The 21,287-nt window shown below is 41.6% G+C and overlaps 1 protein-coding gene across 5 annotated transcripts in view; it reads right to left on the bottom strand.

Annotated features, from left to right (window-relative positions):
- The window catches only part of BRWD1 (bromodomain and WD repeat domain containing 1), a 106,670-nt gene that overhangs the window by 23,647 nt on the left and 61,736 nt on the right, over positions 1 to 21,287 (bottom strand). For all 5 annotated transcript variants that reach the window (XM_054973143.1, XM_054973145.1, XM_054973144.1 and 2 more), the window contains exons 24-29: positions 12,480 to 12,605; positions 11,348 to 11,455; positions 2,996 to 3,120; positions 2,816 to 2,898; positions 1,920 to 2,031; positions 304 to 365 (exon numbers count right to left, since the gene is read on the bottom strand). In XM_054973143.1, the coding sequence (XP_054829118.1) occupies positions 304 to 365; positions 1,920 to 2,031; positions 2,816 to 2,898; positions 2,996 to 3,120; positions 11,348 to 11,455; positions 12,480 to 12,605 (616 nt within the window). The remainder of the gene's footprint in view (positions 1 to 303; positions 366 to 1,919; positions 2,032 to 2,815; positions 2,899 to 2,995; positions 3,121 to 11,347; positions 11,456 to 12,479; positions 12,606 to 21,287) is intronic.

Here is a 21,287-nt window from a genome sequence, read left to right as displayed (position 1 = left end):
GTTTAGATCTTTTTCCACTCAGAATTGTCTGCCTTCCACTTTTCTCCCCACCAGTTACCATGACAGTGTACATCACATATTGATCTGTGCAAGAGTGACTTTTATGAGAATGCACTGCGACCCTTTTATAGCTTTTTTCTGTAGGAATTACTGTAGTGATATGTGTAAATAACATTTCACTTAAGAAAAAAATCACATTATCTAAATAGTGCAAAAAGTTTTGCTACTGCTGCTTCTTCAGACTGGAGGAAGTTTGGGCAAGTCTGTCTCGAGTAAAACTGTTAATGAATGATTTATGCATACCATTCTCAGGAATTGGTTCCATGTCCCATGGACTAAGTCTTTCCATTTCACCATTGTCCCATCTATTTAATAAAATAAGTGAAAAAGAAGATGACAATGAAGATATCAACTATAAAACGTCATCCCTAATATTGACAAGATTTAAGAAATCTTTTAAAGTGTTTTAGGAAGGTTTGCTGATGCTACAGGAATTAAAGAAAAGAGGGACAAATTTAAATCAAAGAATGAACAGGTTATGTTTTGCTCACCTATAAATTGAATTACACATGAATTTTTCCTCCTCACACATCCTCCACAAATTTAACAATAGGCAAAGTAATAAAGGTTTCTGCATTGTCCTCCATATCCTTGACACTGATTGTACTAATCTCACAGTATGTAATCTGCCTTGAATCTCAGTGAGAAAGGCGGACGATAAATGACATAAATAAAATAAATAAACATGCAGTTTGGTAATAAGCATTTCATTTTGCATCCTGAGATTCTGTAAATTCTTCGGGAATGAGAGTATTCTGACTTTGGCTAGCATACTGACAGTTCAGCATTTTACATCCTCTCAATGGCTCAACGATTTGTCATATGATGTTTAGTGACTTCTCCAAGTAACTATTATCCATTATAAATTACATATCTTGTCCTACATGGTTTCCTTTACTCTTGCATGAGGAAAAGATGTCTTATACTGAAGGAAAGCATTAGCAGAATGGATCCATGGGACCCAAACCAGTGTATTTAGTGGAACTTAACTTGATTCAATCTCAGTTGGGTGGCTGTGTTGGTCTACAGGAAAAGAACAAGTCTTGAATCTAGTAGCATCTAAGAGGCCAAAAAGATTTCCAGTGTATAAGCTTTCAAGACCAGTGTATAAGATTTGTGAAGGGAGATTTGACTCTCAAAAGTTTATACACTGGGAATCTTGTTGGTCTTTAAGGTGCTACTGGATTCAAATCTTGCTCTCATTGGATACAGATTTTTATTTTTTATAAGAAAAGTGTGTTTCAAAATTCACCAGGGTAAATGCAGGATGCAAACCTAAAGGTACCATAGTTTTTATTTCTCTCACCCTAAATAGAAGGCTTTAGACAAACTTCACAAGCCTTTAACCCTTTGAACAAAGGATAATCAAGGCAGTAGTCCTGCATACAAAGTTGTTTAAGTTTTACTGAAGTCAAATAGTGACCTATGACCTTTGGATACTTCTATCTGTTTTTTTTAAAAAAAATCCTGAGCCTCCCAAACTGTTTTTAATACATTCCCTATCAATGTAAAACACCAGAAAAAGCATCCGGAAAAGCCAAGTTTTTCCTCTTCCTTGTCCCTCAGTTCTTCATTAAACAACTGAAGCAAGTAAGGCCTTTGAAATATAGATCCATTCTGGTTTATTAAATAGTCAAATCAATAATATTTCCACTAACCATCCCAGTTCTATGAGGTGATTACTTAAATGCTCACTGATCCAAGTATACCTACTTTGGAACACCACTGACTATTGTTATTAGTCCTTCCTTTGTAGTTAAATAATCATTTTATTCATGTTCTTTATAATGCATTATTACTGTTATTGTTATTATTATCCATAAATATTGCTGATAAGTAAAATAAAAATATGCACATACTTAACACTGTAACACTGAAAAGGGCTGTCTGGATATTGTGGCTGATATGGCTCTTGGCTCAACACAGTTCCAAACCACCATGCATCATCAATAATTGAACGAAAGCGATCATCTGTAAGAAAAAAACTTGATGTTATACCACTCTTTGAAACCAACTTTTTAAATGTTCAGATAACATGAAAAATAAGAACACCTATTTCATATCAGACTGTCACACAATACAGTTTCATGGTTCAACACATACACTGCAGATTATGGGTTGGATCCTATCCAACCACAAACGGAACAAGTTAATGGGATTTTTGCATCCTGCCTCTTTCTGCTGCAGAGAGATTTCTGCCAGTCTCCATTTCTAACTAAGCTCTCCAGCACTGCATCCCACACTCTTCTCAACTGTCTCCTCCAGTTTTTCAGGGCAGTTTTTCAAGAGGGGCATTGGTAAGTAGTAAAAATCTTCGATCCATTCGTAAGTCAACAGGATCCTACCCTCTGGATAGTATCTACAATTGCACTTTATAGGAATAACAAGGCATTAGGCTGAGAGTTCCAATATATGCATTTTAATATCCAGTTTGGCATAGCCAAAAGTCTGAAAAATACAGGGATCTGTTATTTCAAACACAGTAAAGTACCAGCAATCATTTGCAAAGGGGTTTATAAGCCTCAGTCAGTTTATAGAGACATAATTTCCACACACTTGGTTTCCATCCCTTGGTTCAGTTAGTAAGCTGTTCGCATTTGGCCTCTGCTTTTTGAGTAGCAGAAGTGCTTGACTGTAGGTGGGGTTGAAGCCCCAATTTCAACCCGAAAAAGAACCCTTTACATTAAGATTTTGAATTACCACAGACTATTTAAAAGTAGTATTTTCCCACACACTTTGAAATAATAAAACTTACAGGGCTGCCAGTTTCTTTGTCGTGCTTCACTGTAGAACTGACGTAATACAAGGAAGTCAATAACATCTGGCATATCATGATACCTAGGCAGAAGATTCGGGCCAATTAGTCCTCAAGTATACACAAATTATCTACAGTATCTCTAAAAGAAAAAAACTACATGTAGGGAAAAATACATACTTGAGAGAAAATGATTTGTCCTGAAGCTGCCCGGTAACATGATCCATAAGAGTAAGCTTAAGACAACATAGCGTAGGAGGGCCAACTTCATAATGTATTCCAACAATTTTTACCAATTCTTGTTCCTAACAACAGATGCACATATAATGAATTTTTTCATTAATACTGATATAATGATCAAATAAATTATTCATAGTTCTGTCAGAAACTGAGCAACAGCAAGTCAAGAAAATACTGGGAATAACAGGCTTACAAAGATCTTAAAAAGTTAACATTCATCTTACAAAAACAGTTGTATTCATTACTAGGTTTCTGTCTTTTCTAAAATAATAATGCATGCATCAATGCAGGGAGGAGGGACCCTGTTCTATCTGCTAAATCTCAGAATCTAATGATACAGCCACTTAAATTATCTTTAAAAAGCCATTGCGATCTGCTTTGATGTCCAGTTTTGTATTTCAATAAATCACTTGTGAGATATTATTTATTAATTATAATACATTTACATTCTAAAAATAAACAGGTCATGGACATGTTACTAATATTTTAGAGTACAACAGAAGACAGATGTGGTGTTGGATCCAATGACATCACTTCATAAAAGGACAACTTTGTATCTTACCCCTAGGGTATTATTTAAGAAATGGATGGATGGATTCTTAGAAAGCTCAAATTCTTTGTAAATGTTTGACAGACCAAGCAAGAAACAAATATAACCTTCAACCAAGCACATCTTATAGAAGCCATGTCTATCTGATTGTGCAATCGTGTCTCTATATTGCTTGTATCTTAAAGCCTACATGAATGCCATAAACAGTCTGAATAATCAGAAAGTCACTCTGATGGATAAAAAGCTTCAAAAGAAAGTTACAGTTCAGAATAACTTCAATAATCCAGCTAGAAAAGCTCCTCAACCTATAGTAAAGTGCTAGCTCCAATCTCGACTTGGGCTCATGCAGCAGATGCGTTCAGAGAGAGGAGACAGTAATGTCATGTTAAAAATTCAGTAATTAGGCCTACATGTAGATCTTATGTAGATCTCATGCGAGGGACTATACAGCCTCTAAAGGTTAATTACTCCTTCCAGTTTTATTTATTTATTTTAGATTTTTATTCCACCCTCCCCATGAGGCAGGCCCAGGACAGATTACATTAAGTAAAAAAACATTCCATATAATTTACATCAAGAATAATTTAAAACAACAGTAGCAACAGTAGCAAAAACAGTACAGTATAAAATCTATCTATCTATCTATCTATCTATCTATCTATCTATCTATCTATCTATCTATCTATCTATCTATCTATCTATCTATCTATCTATCTATAAAAAGACAAGTGTCCTGACTGACTCATCATCGCCCAGCCCAAACCCCTGGACCTAGAAACATGAAATTTGGGGAGAACATTCCTTTTATGATGTAAACAACAACTAAGAAGTGACTTTAAGAAATTTGCCCCCTAAGGGTTTTCCCATAGGGATATAGCTTCCCTGTGTGGCTGGCAGGCTGCTGCTTGCTTCCTCCCCTCCCGCCAACTCAGCTGCTCTTCCCTGATTGGGCCAGCCTTTCAAGATCATTTGCATATGTGGCCTGATTGGTCATCATCCCAACATTCTAAACAGAGTCATTGACTGTGTCCTGAGGTAAAATACACCTCCCAGTCTAGGGTTGCCACTCTCCCTGTGAGGCCTGGCTTTCCTGTGTGGCTGGCAGGCTCCTGCCTGCTCACAGCCCCCCTCCCTGATTGGTCAGCTGTGGAACTCTGTGTTCAGGAGCTGTGGAACTCAGGTTAAGGAAACTGTAGACAGTTGAAGAAAGATGGAACAAGACTCCTGAATAAGGATTTTATATAAAAGTCAGTATGGCAACTGAGTTTTTAAATGTTCATGGGGAGATGGTGCACGACCTTCTAGGGGCCATTTCAATGTGAACCTCTCACATGAACCTGTTTAAGTGTCCACACCACCCCTCCTTCAGTCCAACTCCATCTCACATCTCTTGCAGTCATCACCTTTTACTGCAACCAAGAAGCCTCCTGGCAGACATGCGAGATACACTGACACTAAAAGGAGGAAGCAACTTAGAGATGCGGCAAAGAAATATGCACATTGTACTCCTGCGGTGCACTGAGCAGCAGTGACCAAGTATCAGCAAGATCACCCTGAGGTGCACAGCGTGGCAGTCTCTCTCTATGAGCAAAGCAATCCTGGAAGACAAGTAGAGAGGTGCTCAATTCCATGGAAGGTCAAGGCTCATTCAGGCACCGCATATGATCCTTTGCTACCTTCAAGCTGCCTCTTAATTCATCCATGCAGAAACACCCCTGTTCAGCATCTCAAAACAAAGCAACATGGCCCAAGTGCTGTAGAACTGTAAGCTCATTGTTTGGGATGGGAGCACCATGGTGCACAAGGGGTGTTTTGAGGCACTGAGCATAACCCTCAAAGATGTCAAAGGCAATGAGAGAGTGATGTGAAGAGTCACCATGCTGCTGGCTGGAGACTTCCAGCAGTACTTCTGCCAGTACTCCCAAGGGGAACTCGAGCTGACGAGATTACCGTTTGTGTCAAGGTGTTGTATCTGTGGCCCTTCATCAGGAAACTCTCACTAAGAAAGAACATGAGGGTCCACTTGAGAGGCAAGGTGTCCACTGGGGAATTCTCTGAACTCCTACTAAAAATAGGGGATGAAGAGTATCCCAAGTCCAAGGAAAAGGTGACCATCGCTGCAGGCCTGGACACAGTAGTGATGACCCTAGCAGTCCTAACAGCCACAATATAGCCTAACATCATCACTAGCATGGAGAAGTCTATGGACTGGCTGTGCAAGCGTGTCATTCTGACTCCCAAGAACAACAAGGCTGCCATCATTAATGAAACACAACTTAACTCCCTTGAAGGTGCAGAAATGGAGTACAGATCTGTGGACTCAGTGGTACAAATGGATGATGTGGTCCACTACCCCGTGGAGTTCCTCAACACGCTCAACCCTCCTGGTTTCTCAGTCCACAAGCTTCTCCTCAAAGTGGGGGCTCCAGTGATGCTGCTCCAGAACCTCAGCCCACCCAAACTCTGCAATGGCATCAGACTGCGAGTGAAAGCCCTCCACAAGAATGTCATTGTTCACCAGCAGTGCTCGGGGGGAAGTCAGTGTTTATACCACACATTCCACTCATACCATCAGATAACCTCTTCGAGTTCAAGAGACCGCAGTTCCCTCTCAAGGTCTGCTTTGCTATGATGATCAACAAGTCCCAGGGGCAGACACTGAAGGTGGCAGGAATTTTCTTGAGGGAGGACTGCTTCTCACATGGGCAGTTCTAAAAGGCCTGCTCCAGAGTGAGCTCACTCAGCAGCCTAGTGATCCTAGCACCTCAGGGGAAAACCACTAATGTGGTCTACAAAGAGGTCTTGCAGTGGAAAAAACCCAGTTGTACGTATTTTTCACTTTATTTATTGCACTACAATCTTTTCCTTTTAAAATCTCTTCAATAAATGTAACATTTCGAAATTCACTTCATCCGTTTTTGGCATCAACATGCTTTGCTTTATTCAAACACCTTTGTGAAGCTCAGGTACTAGGCTACTATACTACAAAACCAACTCAAAAAACAAACAAACAAACAAAAATGTTACATACCCGTAAGTATTATAACTGGATTTAAAGTAGTTAAATACCATAGTGAAGCACAAGTATCAAGCTAGTATAAGTATAAAACAGTTGACTACTATAAGTATAAAACAGCTGACACAAAAAATAGCAGCAGTCAAATTCACTAGTCAAATTCACTAATTGGAAGTAGTTGGTCTGCCAATTGGGAAAAACTAGATGGTGGACGATTCTAATAGGGAGGGCTCAGATCTTCACTTGTCTTCTACCAATCCGGCAGTGGCCCAGTCTAACCTCAACCATACACCTCTCTGTATGGCAGAACTTCTCTGTCTTAGAGGCCCAGCAAAATGAAGGTAAATCATGCGGGGCCCTGGTCTCACTAGACAGAGTTCCACCAGGTCGGAGCTAGGACTGAAAAGGCCCTGGCTCTGGTTGAGGTCAGGCGGGCCTCCCTGGGGCTGAGGACCACTAGAAATTTCTTATCTCCTGATCAGAGTGCCCTCCAGGGGAACATATGGGGAGAGGCATCCTGCAGATATGCTGGTCCCAGTTCACATAGGATTTTATAGATCAATACCAGAACCTTGAACCTGATTCGGTACTCCACTGGCAGCCAATGCAGCTGGCGCAGTATAGCTGTTATGTGCATGCAGCTCGGCACTCCCACAATGACATGCACCACTGCATTTTGAACCAGCTGCAGTCTCTGGATCAGACCCAAGGGGAGCCCCACACAGAGCGCATTACAGTAATCCAACCTAGAGATGACCGTTGCCTGGATCACTGCAGTTAAGTCACAGGTCAAAAGGTAAGGGGCAAGTTGCCTGGTCCGTTGAAGATGCTGCCTCTATTTTCAAGGCAGCATCTAGGATCACCCCCAGGCTCCTAACCTTTGGGACTGGCGCAAGCAGCACCCCATCAAGGGCCTGGAGCCGGAGTCCTGAACCTATGCACCCATAGCTCAAGTGCAGGACCTCCATCTTCAAGGGATTCAATTTCAGCCAACTCTGCTTCAACTATCCAGTCACGGCTTCAAAAGCATGCTCTAGGACATCTGGGGTCGAGTCGGGCCATCCGTCCATCAAAAGATACAACTGGGTGTCATCTGTGTATTGGTGACACCCAAGTCCGAAGCTTCACACCAACTGGGCGACAGGGTGCATATACATATTAAACAATGGGAAGCATATAGCCCCTTGCAGGACACCGCACACCAATGGGTGGTGGGATGACTTCTCCCCCAGCACCATCTTCTGTCCCCGACTGTGGAGAAATGAGACAAGCTACTGTAAGGCCATCCTTCGAATCCCCACATTGGCGAGGCAGTGGATTAGAAGATCATAATCGACCGTAGCGAACACTGTTGAGAGATCAGTAAAATCAGCAGTGCTGATCCACTTCGATCCAGGTGCCTGCAAAAATCGTCTGTGAGGGTGACCAGCAACGTCTCAGTCCCATACCCTGGGTGGAAGCCAGACTGGAAGGGATCTAGGGCCAAGGTATCCTTCAGGAAACTCTGCAGCTGTTCCTCCACTGCCTGCTCAATCACTTTACCCAGAAACGAGAGGTACGAAACTGGGTGGTAACTGATCACATCAGTAGGGTCCAAAGATGGTTTCTTTAAAAGAAGCCTCACCATGGCCTCTTTAAACATTCCGGGAAAAACTCCAGAGGTCCAAGGACAAGTTGACAATAGCCTCCAAGGAATTCCACAATCCATCGGCACTGGCCTTCACTAGCCACGATGGACACGGGATCCAGGAGGCACGTGGTAGGCCTCACCACTCACAGGGTCCTGTTAATCTCTTCTCCAAAGAGTAGGCTGAAATAATTAAAAAAACGGCCCAGAAGACGGCCAAGGGGTCTCCAGTTCATGTACTGTATCAATCATAGCCAGCAGGTCGTGGTGGAGAGCCAGGATTTAATCTGCAAAAAGCTCCCAAAAGCCTCACAGCCAATATCCAAATTCAAATTTTGACGGTCTCCCTCCAGAAGGGAGACCAATGACTGCACCACATTAAACAATTGTGCTGGGCATGAGTTAGCTGATGCAATGGAAGCTCCATAATATTCCTTCTTTAAAGCCTTCACTGCCATCTCATAGGATTTCATAGATGTCCTCTAAGATGCTCTTTCCTCTTTGTCCCAAGATCGCAGCCACACTCGCTCAAGCTGTCTTAGCTCCTACCTCTTCTGTTGTAGCTCCTCTGTATATCAAGGGGCTCAACTGACACAGGGGCGAAGAGGAGCAATTTAAGTAATGGCTTCAGAGAGCCGGACCTGCCAGTCCTCCACCAGCTCATCCAATGAACTGCCATGGAGCATCAGATCCCACAGAGCATTCTAGAAATCGATTGGATCCATAAGTCTCCACGAGCAAGCATAAATTAGCTCATCGCCCTTGTGTGTGGGGGGGGGGGAAGGTGCAGCGGCAAATCCAACCGAGCCTTCAAGACTGAGTGGTCTGACTATGGCACTGGTTCTACTGCGTCCAGAACCACATGTGTCCCCATCCTGAAGATGGGGTCCAGTGTGTTGCCTGCTTTATGTTTAGGGGCTGATACAAACTGGAGGAGTCTCAGTGCTGCCATGGAAGATACCAGGTTCGCAGCCTGCATCGAGGAAGCATCATCAGCATGGACATTGAAATCCCCCAACACTACCAACTGAGGGTACTCCAAGACCCACACCGCCATCACTTCCAGCAGGCGCGACAGGGTATCTGCTGGTATGCTATGTGGTCAGTACACCAGCCAAATAGCCAAACTCTCCTCAGCACTCCACACTAGGTCTACACAATCAATGCTGGCCATCTCAGGGACAGTGAGCAGCTTGAAGGAGACTCTCAAGTAAGGATTGCCACCCCTCCCCCTGGCCTCCTGTTCGAGACTGATGGAGGACCGAGTACCCTGGGGTGGGGGGTGGGGGGGTCAGTTCTCCCAAGGCAACCTTTTCGCCCTCCTTTACTCAGTCACACATACCAGGTCCATATTACTCACTGCAAAGATGTTCTGCAGTGTTCTGGTTTTATTATTTATGGACCTGGCATTGCACAGCAATCAGTGTTGAAAGGGGGGGCTAGTGTTCCTAGCTCAAATACCAGCATGCCTCAGGATGGGACGTAGGTTAGAAGGGCACCAAGCCTTTCCATATCTCCATGACCTTCTTATCTTAAACTGAGTCCCACTGCCATACCTCTCTTGCCCCCAGAGGACAGGTATCCCTGGCCCTGTGCCAGCCTTTACCCTCCCTGCATTCATCATTCCATAACAACGTCCCACCAGCAGCAAGGAGTGGCATCAGCACTGATCCAACAACATGTTCAGTGCAGTACAAGTAGCTGCAGAATTTATTCCATACCATACAATAATCAATCTATTTATCCAGAAAGCAATTTCTTCCCTACAATCCCATATAGCTCAATTCCTAATCAATTCAAAATTAACTTAACCTCATCCCCCTCTCAGTCTGATTAATCTCCAATAGGTTTAACACTTGATATTAAGATTTTCCAATTTGCAGCAGCAGAAATTATTTTTATTCCATTTTTTCTTATCTTACTCTATCAATTTTCAGGAGAATTTCTTTTTAAAGCCACAGTTTTGGAGACTCTCTATTTTTAAGACTACAAACTAGTAAGGCAGTTCAATCAACATGTCCTCAACATTCAGGAGAACAGTAACATTAATCAATTTCAATACCTCTCTGGCTCACAGGCATCCCAGAGCCTATTCACATATTAAACATTTAATAATTAGATGTTAAATATTAGGTATTAGGTCAGGTAGTGAAAGCCGAAGGTCAACAGCTCCTCGATGTTTCAAGATTTGCTTCCGGGCCACTTGGTGGGTCAATTGATGGGCCAGCTGGTAGGCCCGGGGAAAAGGGACCTTCTGGCTGCCTCGATGTTATTCAGGGGTTCGGGGTGTGTTCTCAGTCTCTGAGAGCACTATGAGGCGCTCTTTGTCTCCAAAGCTCCCTCCAGATTGAGGGCGCCCTCCGCCCCCCCTCCCAATGTCATCCTGGTGCCTCCAATGCCTTCTGAGGAACCTCCAGCTGACTTTCAAAGCCTCAGTGTTCCCCAGGTAGCCTCGGAATCCCTTGTCCGGCTCCCCTCTCTTCCGAGGAGCCTCTGAGCTGATTTTTGAGGCTTCAGTTTTCCCTGAGTTGCCTCGGAGTCCCTCATCTGCCTTCGGCCCTCTCCAAGGCCCCTGGTATTCTCTGACCTCAGGCCACCATCTTGTTTCATTTCTTGAAGTTAAATGCCTTAAAGTTACATGTACTTAAACTGCTTGTTCATGGCTGCGTATGCACAGACCATTCTCATAACAGATTCCCTAATTACCACTTTAAAAGCTAGAACAGTGAGAAAATGTACTGGGAGCTGTATGTTTATTGTGACTTTCAGAAAACGCTACTTGTATTATATTTGTTTTAAATGTCAAAATGAATCACAGGACAGCTAAACAATAGACAGACATTATTAGAAATGAGCCTAAATAATATACTGCACACACTTATAGAAACTAACATGGTACAGTAGATCAAGAGAGTTTTGAATGCAGGAGGCTCATATTCAAACTCTCACTCCACCACAAAGTTTAAACTACATCCTATCCACCTTCCTAATTTGGCTAGTTCTACAAAAACCTTTTTCTTGACAGAACCAATGAGTTAAGAACTATAATGTACTGTACATGCAGAGAATGGACAACAGCTAATGCTAAACTAGTCTTACCCGAAGAACCATTTTCCGCCATGGCTCCTTGTGAGGATTCAACTCATAGATACTGTTTTTTCTCACTGCTTCAAGATAAGCTTCATGACCTTGTCGAAAATATATTACCTAATAAAACAAGTTAAAATCAATGAATAAATATCACCTAACACAGTAGTTCTCAACCTTTTTGGTATGGTGACCCAAAAGTCTAAATTTCCTTTGTATGGTAACCCATCCAGGGCTGGCTCAAAAGACTGAGAAGGTGCGTTGGGATGGGGTGGGGAGTTGGGATGGGGGTTGAGAAGATGTGGGGAAATGGCAGATATCAGCAAAGGATGGCAAGAGGCTCAGTGTAGTTCATTTCTCACAGCAAGCACTGTCGGGGGCTCTGAAAGACATTGGACTGCTGAAGAAGCAGAGGGCAGAAGGAAACACAAAAAGAGCAGAAGGGAACACAACCTGCACTTGAATACACTTGTTTCCTCCTCTAGCTTTTCCATGCACTGAATAGCTTCTACCTACTCTTCAGCCTCTTTCACTCTTCTTGCAGCTACTATTATAACGTTACTAGTTGCCAGACAGCTTTTTGACCCTCATTACTGTCGCAAAGGGGGAGGATGAGGCAAGAATATGAGAAGCTGGAAAATAAGAAGAGAAAAGAAAGAGAAGGGTGCAAAGGGCAGAACCTGCCATTAGGGATAGTTGGTCTGCAACCCACTTTCAGAGGCTTTGTGTCCCAGGTTGGGAAATATTGACCTAACAGATTCTAAATTATCAACTAAATTTTGTATTTAACACACTCCTTCCCTGATTAATTTACCACACTCCCGTTACTGCATTAAACTGCATGAGTAAACAATCACTTCTGCCTCAAGGCTCAGCAGCCCTTTAAGACAGAAGGGTGAGCAATGCATGCAGACTCTCATACCAGTGATCAATTCCAGATAGCCCTACAAATGAAACCGAGATTATTCTTCCTAAAGTCTTAAAAGGGACAGAAGATTTAAGGCTGTAGTACCAAAGCACAGTTTGTTCTCAAGACCAAACACACGAGAACTACTACTTTTCTGTGACGTGGGGCAAGTTACACGACTAAAATAATACTTTAAGAACACTGTAAATTTGGCAGCATTGTTTCTTTAATTCTTACCTCATCACCCATTTGAGGGACAAAAGGAGATCTTCGGAGTCTTGTGTCTGTTATCCAATCAGGAGGGTGAAAATCACAGGCAGATTCTAGGTTCACTGATTGGGTTGGAGCATTTTCTTTTGCTTCCTTGTAAAATAGTACTCAAATTAGAACACAACCTTCTACAAGCATTATGTCTATGATAATGATAATAATAATAGCACTTATATACCACTCTTCTATACAGATTAGTGCCTCACCCAAAGCAGTGAACAAGTTAGTGTTATTATTATCCCCACAATACAGCTCGGGAGCTGGGACTGAGAGGATTATGTTATTCCTGTATTTCTCTGAAAGCATATAGATATTTTCACTACTACAACAACACTGTCATTTTTCCAGTTACAGCACAGTGTGTAATTTGTAATGCATCCTCTGGATAATTTCAGTTATGCTTCACAGTACATCAGATATTATTGTTTATCATGCAGATGTGGTCAACCATCTAGAAAGGACAATGGCAGAAAGGTAGTTAGACACAAGTAATAACTTTTTGAAGTTTATTTTTGAGCAGCTGTTCTTAATGCTGTGCAAATCTATGCAAGTTTTAACACACAGTTTCACAGCTCTGTAAGGTAACCACAGTTAAATACCATTTACTCTGTCACCCACCTAATACAAATGAATTCCCATTGTGGCTTCTACCTTGTGGAATGGCCTGCCATTCTGCAGAATGTGTATAATGGGATTATTATAATGAGATTGTAAACCGCTCTGAGTGGGTATTAAGTCATCCTGAATGGTGGTATATAAATCGAATGTTGTTGTTATTTAGGAGGGTATATTTAGAAATGGAAGAGTGCTGCTGTTCTAATGTCAGAGAAATTTTAGGCATTTTTCATTGAATGTCTCATGCGTTCTCTAATTTTGAAATCCAGCTCTGCTGAATTATTTATTCTAGGTATTATGCAGTTTTATTGTATTGTTATATGATTTTTAATCTTGTTTTATTGCAGTGCTTGCTACATGTACTATGCTGTCATTTTGTATTGTTCTTGAATTTTGTAATTCAATTTAATGACTGCATATGTTACAGTTTCATGATTACTTTTTAATTATATCATAGAGAGGAAAGTGGACCATAGCTGTGGAAGCCAAGTTTGAGTCCAATATAATACAATGAACCACAACCACCCATGCAGTCTGTATATATGTAATGACTCATTACAATAGCCTCTAGAAAGAAGATCTGGAGATCTTATGGTTTTTTGTCACTTGGTAAAAATTAAGCTTACTTATAAGAGAATAACATGAAGGAAAAAAGCAAGCTTGGAAATATAGCAGAGTATTGTTCTGTGTCTTGCACAGTACATTTATATACATTAGTGATTGATTCATTCCCCTTGGCTCATTTCAGAATGGGTTCAATTAAAACATGTTATGAAAAACAAAATGGACAATTTTTTCTGTGCCTGACCCCCAGATTTTGTCACATTCCAACTAACCTAAAATAATCAGGAGCATTATTATCCTCCTCGGCATGCTGAACGCTGTAGAAATCCAATAATCAGCAACATGTCATTTCAAGGGCACCTCATACCCACTAAGGACTTGAATGTCCTACAAAAGCACTTACCTTAAGAACCCTGATGACTGGGATGCTTCCACTGCAGCACTTAAGGCACAACAAAGCAAGGGAAAGAATGGGGGCTTCATCAAAAGCCCTCCAGCAAGACCTTCCCATTGGTTTCAGATAAAGGGAAGGAAAACTGAGACAGAACTGTGATAGTAATGGATAACTGATCAGGACCTGGACCCAAACTTTGATGGGGCTGGGGATCATCTCTCTAGGACTCCCAAGGCTACCATTATAAATCTTCCATTTTAAAAACCATCAACGTATATTACAACACCACTGATTATTCAATTCTGCATAAAAAACGCTTCCTTTATGATCTTTACTTAGGATCTCAAGTTACCCATCCCTCAAATATTCAGCATAAATATTTTTATAACTCCCTCCCAACTGTGTCTTGCTGATTCTACAAGAAATGTGCAGAAGCTCCACTGACTGCTCCTTAACAAAAAAAATCCCTTCTCAATTTCAATCAATGTATTAACTAGCTCTATGTCTTTGTTACCAGTTGTACAACTTGACCCACAATAATATTCCAAATCAGTGCTTAGGTATTTACAGAGGAGTTAGCCGTGTTAGTCTGTAGTGGCAAAATCAAAAAGAGTCCAGTAGCACCTTTAAGACTAACCAATTTTATTGTAGCATGAGCTTTCGAGAATCACAGTTCTCTTTGTATGTAAATTTGACTCTGTCAAGCTGGGACTGAATAGGGACTATGAATGGTTATCCCATTATCACAGGTAACTGATTTCCTTTACAGAAGCAAGATCAAGGGGAGTCCAGTGGCACCTGGCGTGGGCTTTCGAGGATCATAGTTCTCTTCGTCAGAAGCATCTGGCGGGGAGAGCTGCGATTCTTGAAGGCTTGTGCTGCAGTGGAATTGGTTGGTCTTGGAGGTGCTACTGGACTCTTTTTGATTTTGCTACTACAGACTAACACGGGTAACTCCTCTGAACCTTTATAGAAGCAAACTGATCTCCATATCAGAAGGAGCTGTTTGCATCTCCATATCAAAGTTGTTGTTTGCATGTACTCCGCCCTCCCCTCTCCTCCTCTATATCTGACCAGTTTCTTTTGGCCCTCCATGCATCTGACAAAGAGAACTGTGATTCTCGAAAGCTCATGTTACAATAAAATTGGTTAGTCTTAAAGGTACTACTGGACTCTTTTTGATTTAGGTATTTACAGAAAGCACTAGTGACCTTGAAGATAGCAGAAGCTATTAATGCTGTCTAATAAATATTAAACCAAATGGGGCTCCTCCAAGTAAAACACAGAAAACACCAGAGGAATGCCACAAGGTTACTGTTACTACAATTATTTAGTCTTTTATATATCAAAGTGCAAAGTGCTAACAGTGTGCAATACTTATAAATAATGTTTACAAAAATAGTAAGTCACTTTAAATCCCAAATACATCAATGAACCAGCACAATCAATAAATGATCAAGAGTCAATAAATAGTGCACTCCATAAATAAGTCAATCAACAGTATAAATGTCCAACTGGTGAAAAGTTCCTATTCTTCGTTAATAGATGTTATTTTCAAAGCTTCATGGGAGTGACCATCAATCACGATGAAAAAGATCGGAGCTGAACATTTCCTCAAACTATCAGCCTCGTGTATTTACTAATATAACTTAACAGTACATCAAACAAACCATTACAAATCACTTACTGGTCACCAATAGTACTCTAGCTCATCACCCAGTCTGATAGTGGAGACGGAACAACGTCGTGGGACTTCCCATCTGCCTATTGCTTAAATTTCCAATCATTTCAAGGTGCCATAGCCTCAAATAGTTACAAATAGTTACATCATAAATAATATGAAAAAACTATTTCATTGTTCAATTCATTTGGAACTAAGCTGTTAAGTTTGTATATCCACTGTGTCTCTAACCGTAACAATCTCTGTGTATAATCAATTTGCGTGGTTGTTTCCAGTACACTCAAAACTGATACCTTAAAGTTTTCTTGACGTTACCATCTATAAATGTACTGAACAATCATTGGGAGTCCACCCTTTTAGAAAAATGACTGACCAATGTTCTTATTTACATTTCTCTTCGTTCCATGCGAGTCATTTGAAAAGAAATATTCTGGTTGGCCAATATTTAAGAGTCAAACATAACTCTACAAACAGGGAAGATTTCAGGCAGGGAAGTAGATATTTAGATAGTTCCTTCTCTCAAAAAGGCTATCCCCAATCGGTAATAACAGCTTCTAAAGAAAGAGCGGAATCTACCCCGCGTTGCTATTTACTTACACTTAGGAATCGTGCCATTGATGGTAGAATAAAATGGGCATTAGTTTAACTACCTTGGCCCCCTCTATCGTCAAAATAATATGTAAACATTGGCATCTAGTGAATAATATTCGAGGATGTGAAAATGTTCCTGCAATTGGTTATCGGAGGACTAGAAACCTTAAGGATTTATTGATACAATTGGAGTTTAAAGATGCAGTTAGAGAATCACCTAGAGGACATTTTCGATGTGGTGACTGTAATGTCTGCCAACTAACGGTAAAACGGTCAGAGATGGTAAATCCAGTAATGGGAAAGTCAATGTATTCTAAAATGTTCTCTACCTGTAGGACACCCAATGTAGTATATATTAGTTAATGTAGTTGCCCTTTAACTTATAAAAATAATTTGATTAGGGCTGATATATGGGACACCAGCGGAGGGCACAACTTACCATCTGGAAATTACAAATGTGCCCACTGCCAAATTTGTAGGAAAAAGAATTTAGGTTTGGTGAGAATAAGTGTGTTATTAGACATTTTGCAAACTGTCAAACAAAGGGGGTTGTTTATGTCTTGGAATGTCCATGCAAACTGCTATACGTAGGTTGTACGTTAAGACCCATCAAGGTACGCATTTTAGAACACATATCGCGTATACGTAACAACATCCAGGAGGCACCCCTGACTCAGCATTTTAGAGAGCAGGGACATGTAGAAAATGACTTTAAAGTGACGATTGTGGAGGTTATGCATAGGAAAGATCGTGAATCTGTACAAACAGCACTATTTCAAAGAGAAGCATTTTGGATTTTTAGATTGGGATCAGTTAAATCTAAAGGGCTGAACAATGAATTATCTTTAAATTGCTATTTATAACAGGGTGGATGAAGCCGCATGGCTGTAATATGACAGCATATCTTTAAGAGATAGGGGAAGTTTGTTTATTTAAGGGAACCGCCCTTATCGTTCAGGCGCGCGTGAAGAAACATCGCCGCCTTGTCCGGGATAAGTGATTTAAGTGCCAAGGGGAGTTCCCCATGGGGTTTGTGAGTATAAATGTACCTTGAAGAAAATATTTTTGAACATTTTTTTTTTACTACATCTGTATGATAGGAAAACTGACGGGACTTATGTTGTATTTAGGAAATAGACTCCAGAAGAAGCAAGCGCGAAATCTGCTTGCAGCCGGCCACAGATTGAGTGTTATGCAGGAATGAGGTTTATTGCTGCTTTTACAACTTACCTCATTAATGTCACACAGGAGAAGGCTATGCAGGAATGAGATTTATTGCTGCCTTTATAACTCACTCCATGAGTGCTTTGCAGGAGTGAGGTTGACTGCTGGTTGTATATTCCACCTCATGGCAGGAAAACCTTTCTACTTTATAATTATGAATGTATGAGAAAGAAGATTTGGAAAGAAAGTGAAAATCTTTTTCTTCAAGGATTTGCTCATATAGATGTTTAAGGAAGGAAATTTATAAGAACTTACCTTTGAACAGACCTTGATTTTCACCCGGAAGTTGTGGATCATTCGGAGAATGCTCATATATGAAATGTTACCTTTTATGGACTTGTATGGACATTTGTGAATGGATATTTATGAATTACCAGCACTTTGCACTTTCAATTGCACTTATAAATTGATTTATTGTATTATAAATTGCATGAAATTGAATTCTTTGTTCCCTGTGGGAGTCACCTCCCCCCCTTTTTTGCATCACCTTTAACTTATGTCGACAGCACTACGCATCCCTTGAAAAATAGAGTGCAGGAACATATCTCTTGTATTAAAAATAGGGGTGTGTGCTTTGGGAATCCTATTTGGGTTAAAAACCCGATTCAGTATTTCCGAATTGGGGCCAGATTTGGAAACACCGAAGCAAAGCTTTCCAAAGCGATTCGGGTCGCTTCGGGGCAGCCGGCAGCAATGTTCTGCTACAAATTCAAGCTTCCTGCTCTTTCTTGGAGAGGGGAGGGGGAGGAGTGAGTGACTCACTACAACCTCCTCCTTCCCCCTCCCATCTCTTAAAAATTGGCAGGAAGCTTGAATTTGCTCCAAAACTTAGCTGGTTTTTGCATTGCAATGCAATGCAAAAGCAAGCTGCTTGCAGATTCCTTCTTATTTACAGGATGGGAGGGGTGAGGAGGGAGTGACACTGACTAGGAGTAGATAGGGGAGGAGGGAGGGGGATCAGGGAAGGGAGGGGGGAGTTAGGAGTGTCCAATCCTGCAGCAGGATTCTCCTTCCAGCCAATGGGGATTCTCTGGAAGGAGAGTGCCTTTTTTTAAATGCAGCAGGGCTTTAAATTGGAGGCTTGCCTTTAGCTAGCTTCCACTTTGCCCTGGCCTAGAGACTTTGAGAGCCTGGTACCTGCTTTCTGCTGGTTTGTCTCTTTCTGTCTGGCCTGGGACTGTGAGAGTGACTTGGCTGGCCTGCTTGTAGGAGGACTTCTGGATTGGATTCCCTGCCGTGCTGCTGGACGCCTGCTGTGCTGCTGACTGGACCTGCATCTGAGATCCATCTGACCGGTAGGAGAGTCACTGACTCTCAGGATTCCTTTCTCTTTGGGGGAGGGGGTAGTTGGGGGGATAGGGAAGGGAGTTTTTTTTTAAAGTTTGCATTTTAATTTTTTTTAAATCCTGCTTGCTTGTGACCTTGTGTGATAGTGTGTGTTTGACCTGTCTGCTCTGGGGCATGATTGGGGGGGGGGTGGCCTGAGTTTATTACTTTTGCATTAATGTTTTTGTCTTGTTAGTTTGGAATGGATTGAATGGGGTTTCCTGCTTTATTGTGGCCTTCCTTGGTTTGATAGTGTTTGGCTTGAGTGTCTGTCCTAGGCCCTGATTTGGGGGGGGGGGGGGGATTTTCCACTGGGATTTTTTTTTAGCTTAGCCGTACTGTCTTCTTGTGTTGTCTGGTGTTTCTGTGTATGTGGCTTGTTTTGGAGTGAGTGGGACTGTGTGTGTGGCCGGGGGGGGGGGCTTAGCCATTTAATTTTATTACTGCTGCTGTGGTGTTAGTGTGAACTTGTGTGAGTACATTAAGGTTTTTGACAGTGCTTTTAAAGTTTTGTGTGTGTGTGACTTGTTTTGGAGTGAGAGTGGGACTGTGTGTGTGGCGGGGGGGGGGGCTTAGCCATTTAATTTTATTACTGCTGCTGTGGTGTTAGTGTGAACTTGTGTGAGTACATTAAGGTTTTTGACAGTGCTTTTTAAGTTTTCTGTGTGTGTGGCTTGTGTTGGAGTGAGTGGGACTGTGTCTGGCAGGGGGGGCGTAGCCATTTCTTTTATTAACTGTTGTGTAATTGCTGTTGTGTTGCTGAGTTGTGTTTAGAGGGGGATTGAGTGTACTATTATTAAGTGTTTTATCTGTGCTTAAGTTTTCTGTGTGGCTTGTTTTGGAGTGAGTGAGTGAGTGGGACTGGGTGTGTGGCAGGGGGGCTTAGCCATTTAATTTTTCAGTGGGTTGGCTTTCTTGGGGGCCCGCTTTCCTGGGGTTTTTATTTGAGTTGCTGTGATTAATGGGGTGGGGGGCTGAGTTTGTTAAGTTACTTTTAAAGTTTCTTTCCTTGCTTCTTTGCCATATTTCTGCAGGGTGTGTGAGTGGGAGTGGGAGTAGGGGTAGTTGGGCTTTCCTGGAGGGGGGCGCTTTCCTGGGGGTTTTATTTGAGTTACTGTGATTAATGGGGGGGGGAGCTGAGATTGTCAAGTTACTTTTAAAGTTTCTTTCCTTGCTTCTTTGCTGCACTTGGTGTTCTGAGTTGTTATTTATTAGAATACTTGGTGTTGGTGTTTGTTGTTTACAGTTGTTAGTTTGTTGTTTAAAGTTACAGTTGGTTGGTTCTATATTGGTTTATATAGTTAGTTGTAGTTCCAGTTCAGGTGGGGGCTTGCTTGTGGGTTCTGATTTTATTTGCTTTGTTTAAGGGGTTGGGCCTGAGTTTTTAATTTCAATTAAATTTGTTTATTGCTTCTTTGATCTCTCTGTGTGTGTATGTGTAGGGGAGTTGGGGTTCAGAGGGGGTTGGTGAGGGGTTTAAGTGGTTTTAACTTGTTAGTTGTTGTCTTGCAAATTTTACAGTTGTTTTTAGAATTGGTGTTCCTCAGAGTTTGAGTTTTACAGTTAAGGTTTGTTGTTTGCCAGTTGCAACTGTTGTTCTGCTTGTTGGGTCGTTTGTGTTCACAGTTACAGCAGTGTTTGTTAAGTTAACTTTGGTTTCCCCATAATTACTTTAGATTTAAATAGTATGGAGTTAGGTAGGCTAGTGGTAGGCTGCTGTTGTGTGTCGTTGACTAATATTGCCCTCTAAAATAAATTTTTAGGGAATGAAGATTAGTTTTTCCCATTAAATAGGCTTCATTAGGAAAAGATCTAGTTAGACTTAGGTTCTGTTCATTTTATATAAATATGTATACGCATAAATAAGCTGCCCATTAGTATTTTCTCTTTAAGTAGGGTTTTCCTGTCCATCTCTGGCACCCTTGGAGCCAGGCAGGGCATAGTAGTTGTGTGATAGGCCTTCCTTTATATTGGGGTTTAGAGCCAGCTTGATTCCTGAAGAGGAATTTAGCTGTTTGGTAGGTTTAGGTTCCCAAAAATAAATAGGGTCGTTTAAAAAGACATAATAGGGCCACAAGAAAAAAAGACTTAGAAATAGGTTAGATATTTGAAAAAAAAACTTTGTAAATTTGGGGGGTTTATTAAGGAGGTAGTTAGCTTAGGTTTAAGGAATGGATGATAGGAAAGCTAAAAGGGCCCCAGGGGAAAGACAAGTGGTAAGTCTAGGGGGGTGGAGGGGAGGGGGAGTGCGGTGGCTGTCCCATCTGGAGGAGGCCCTCCCCTGTGCTGCTGCCATTCACCAGCCTGGCTTCTGGTGACAGGAAGAGGGTTTGCAAGGCCCTCTTTCCTGAGGCAGCTGCTGGAAGGCCACCCCCATCCC

This window comes from Eublepharis macularius, chromosome 3, assembly GCF_028583425.1.
Source record: "Eublepharis macularius isolate TG4126 chromosome 3, MPM_Emac_v1.0, whole genome shotgun sequence".
Lineage (NCBI taxonomy): Eukaryota > Metazoa > Chordata > Lepidosauria > Squamata > Eublepharidae > Eublepharis > Eublepharis macularius.
The sequence above is the reverse complement of the archived record's forward strand: the minus strand, read 5'-3'. Positions and strand labels throughout refer to the sequence as shown.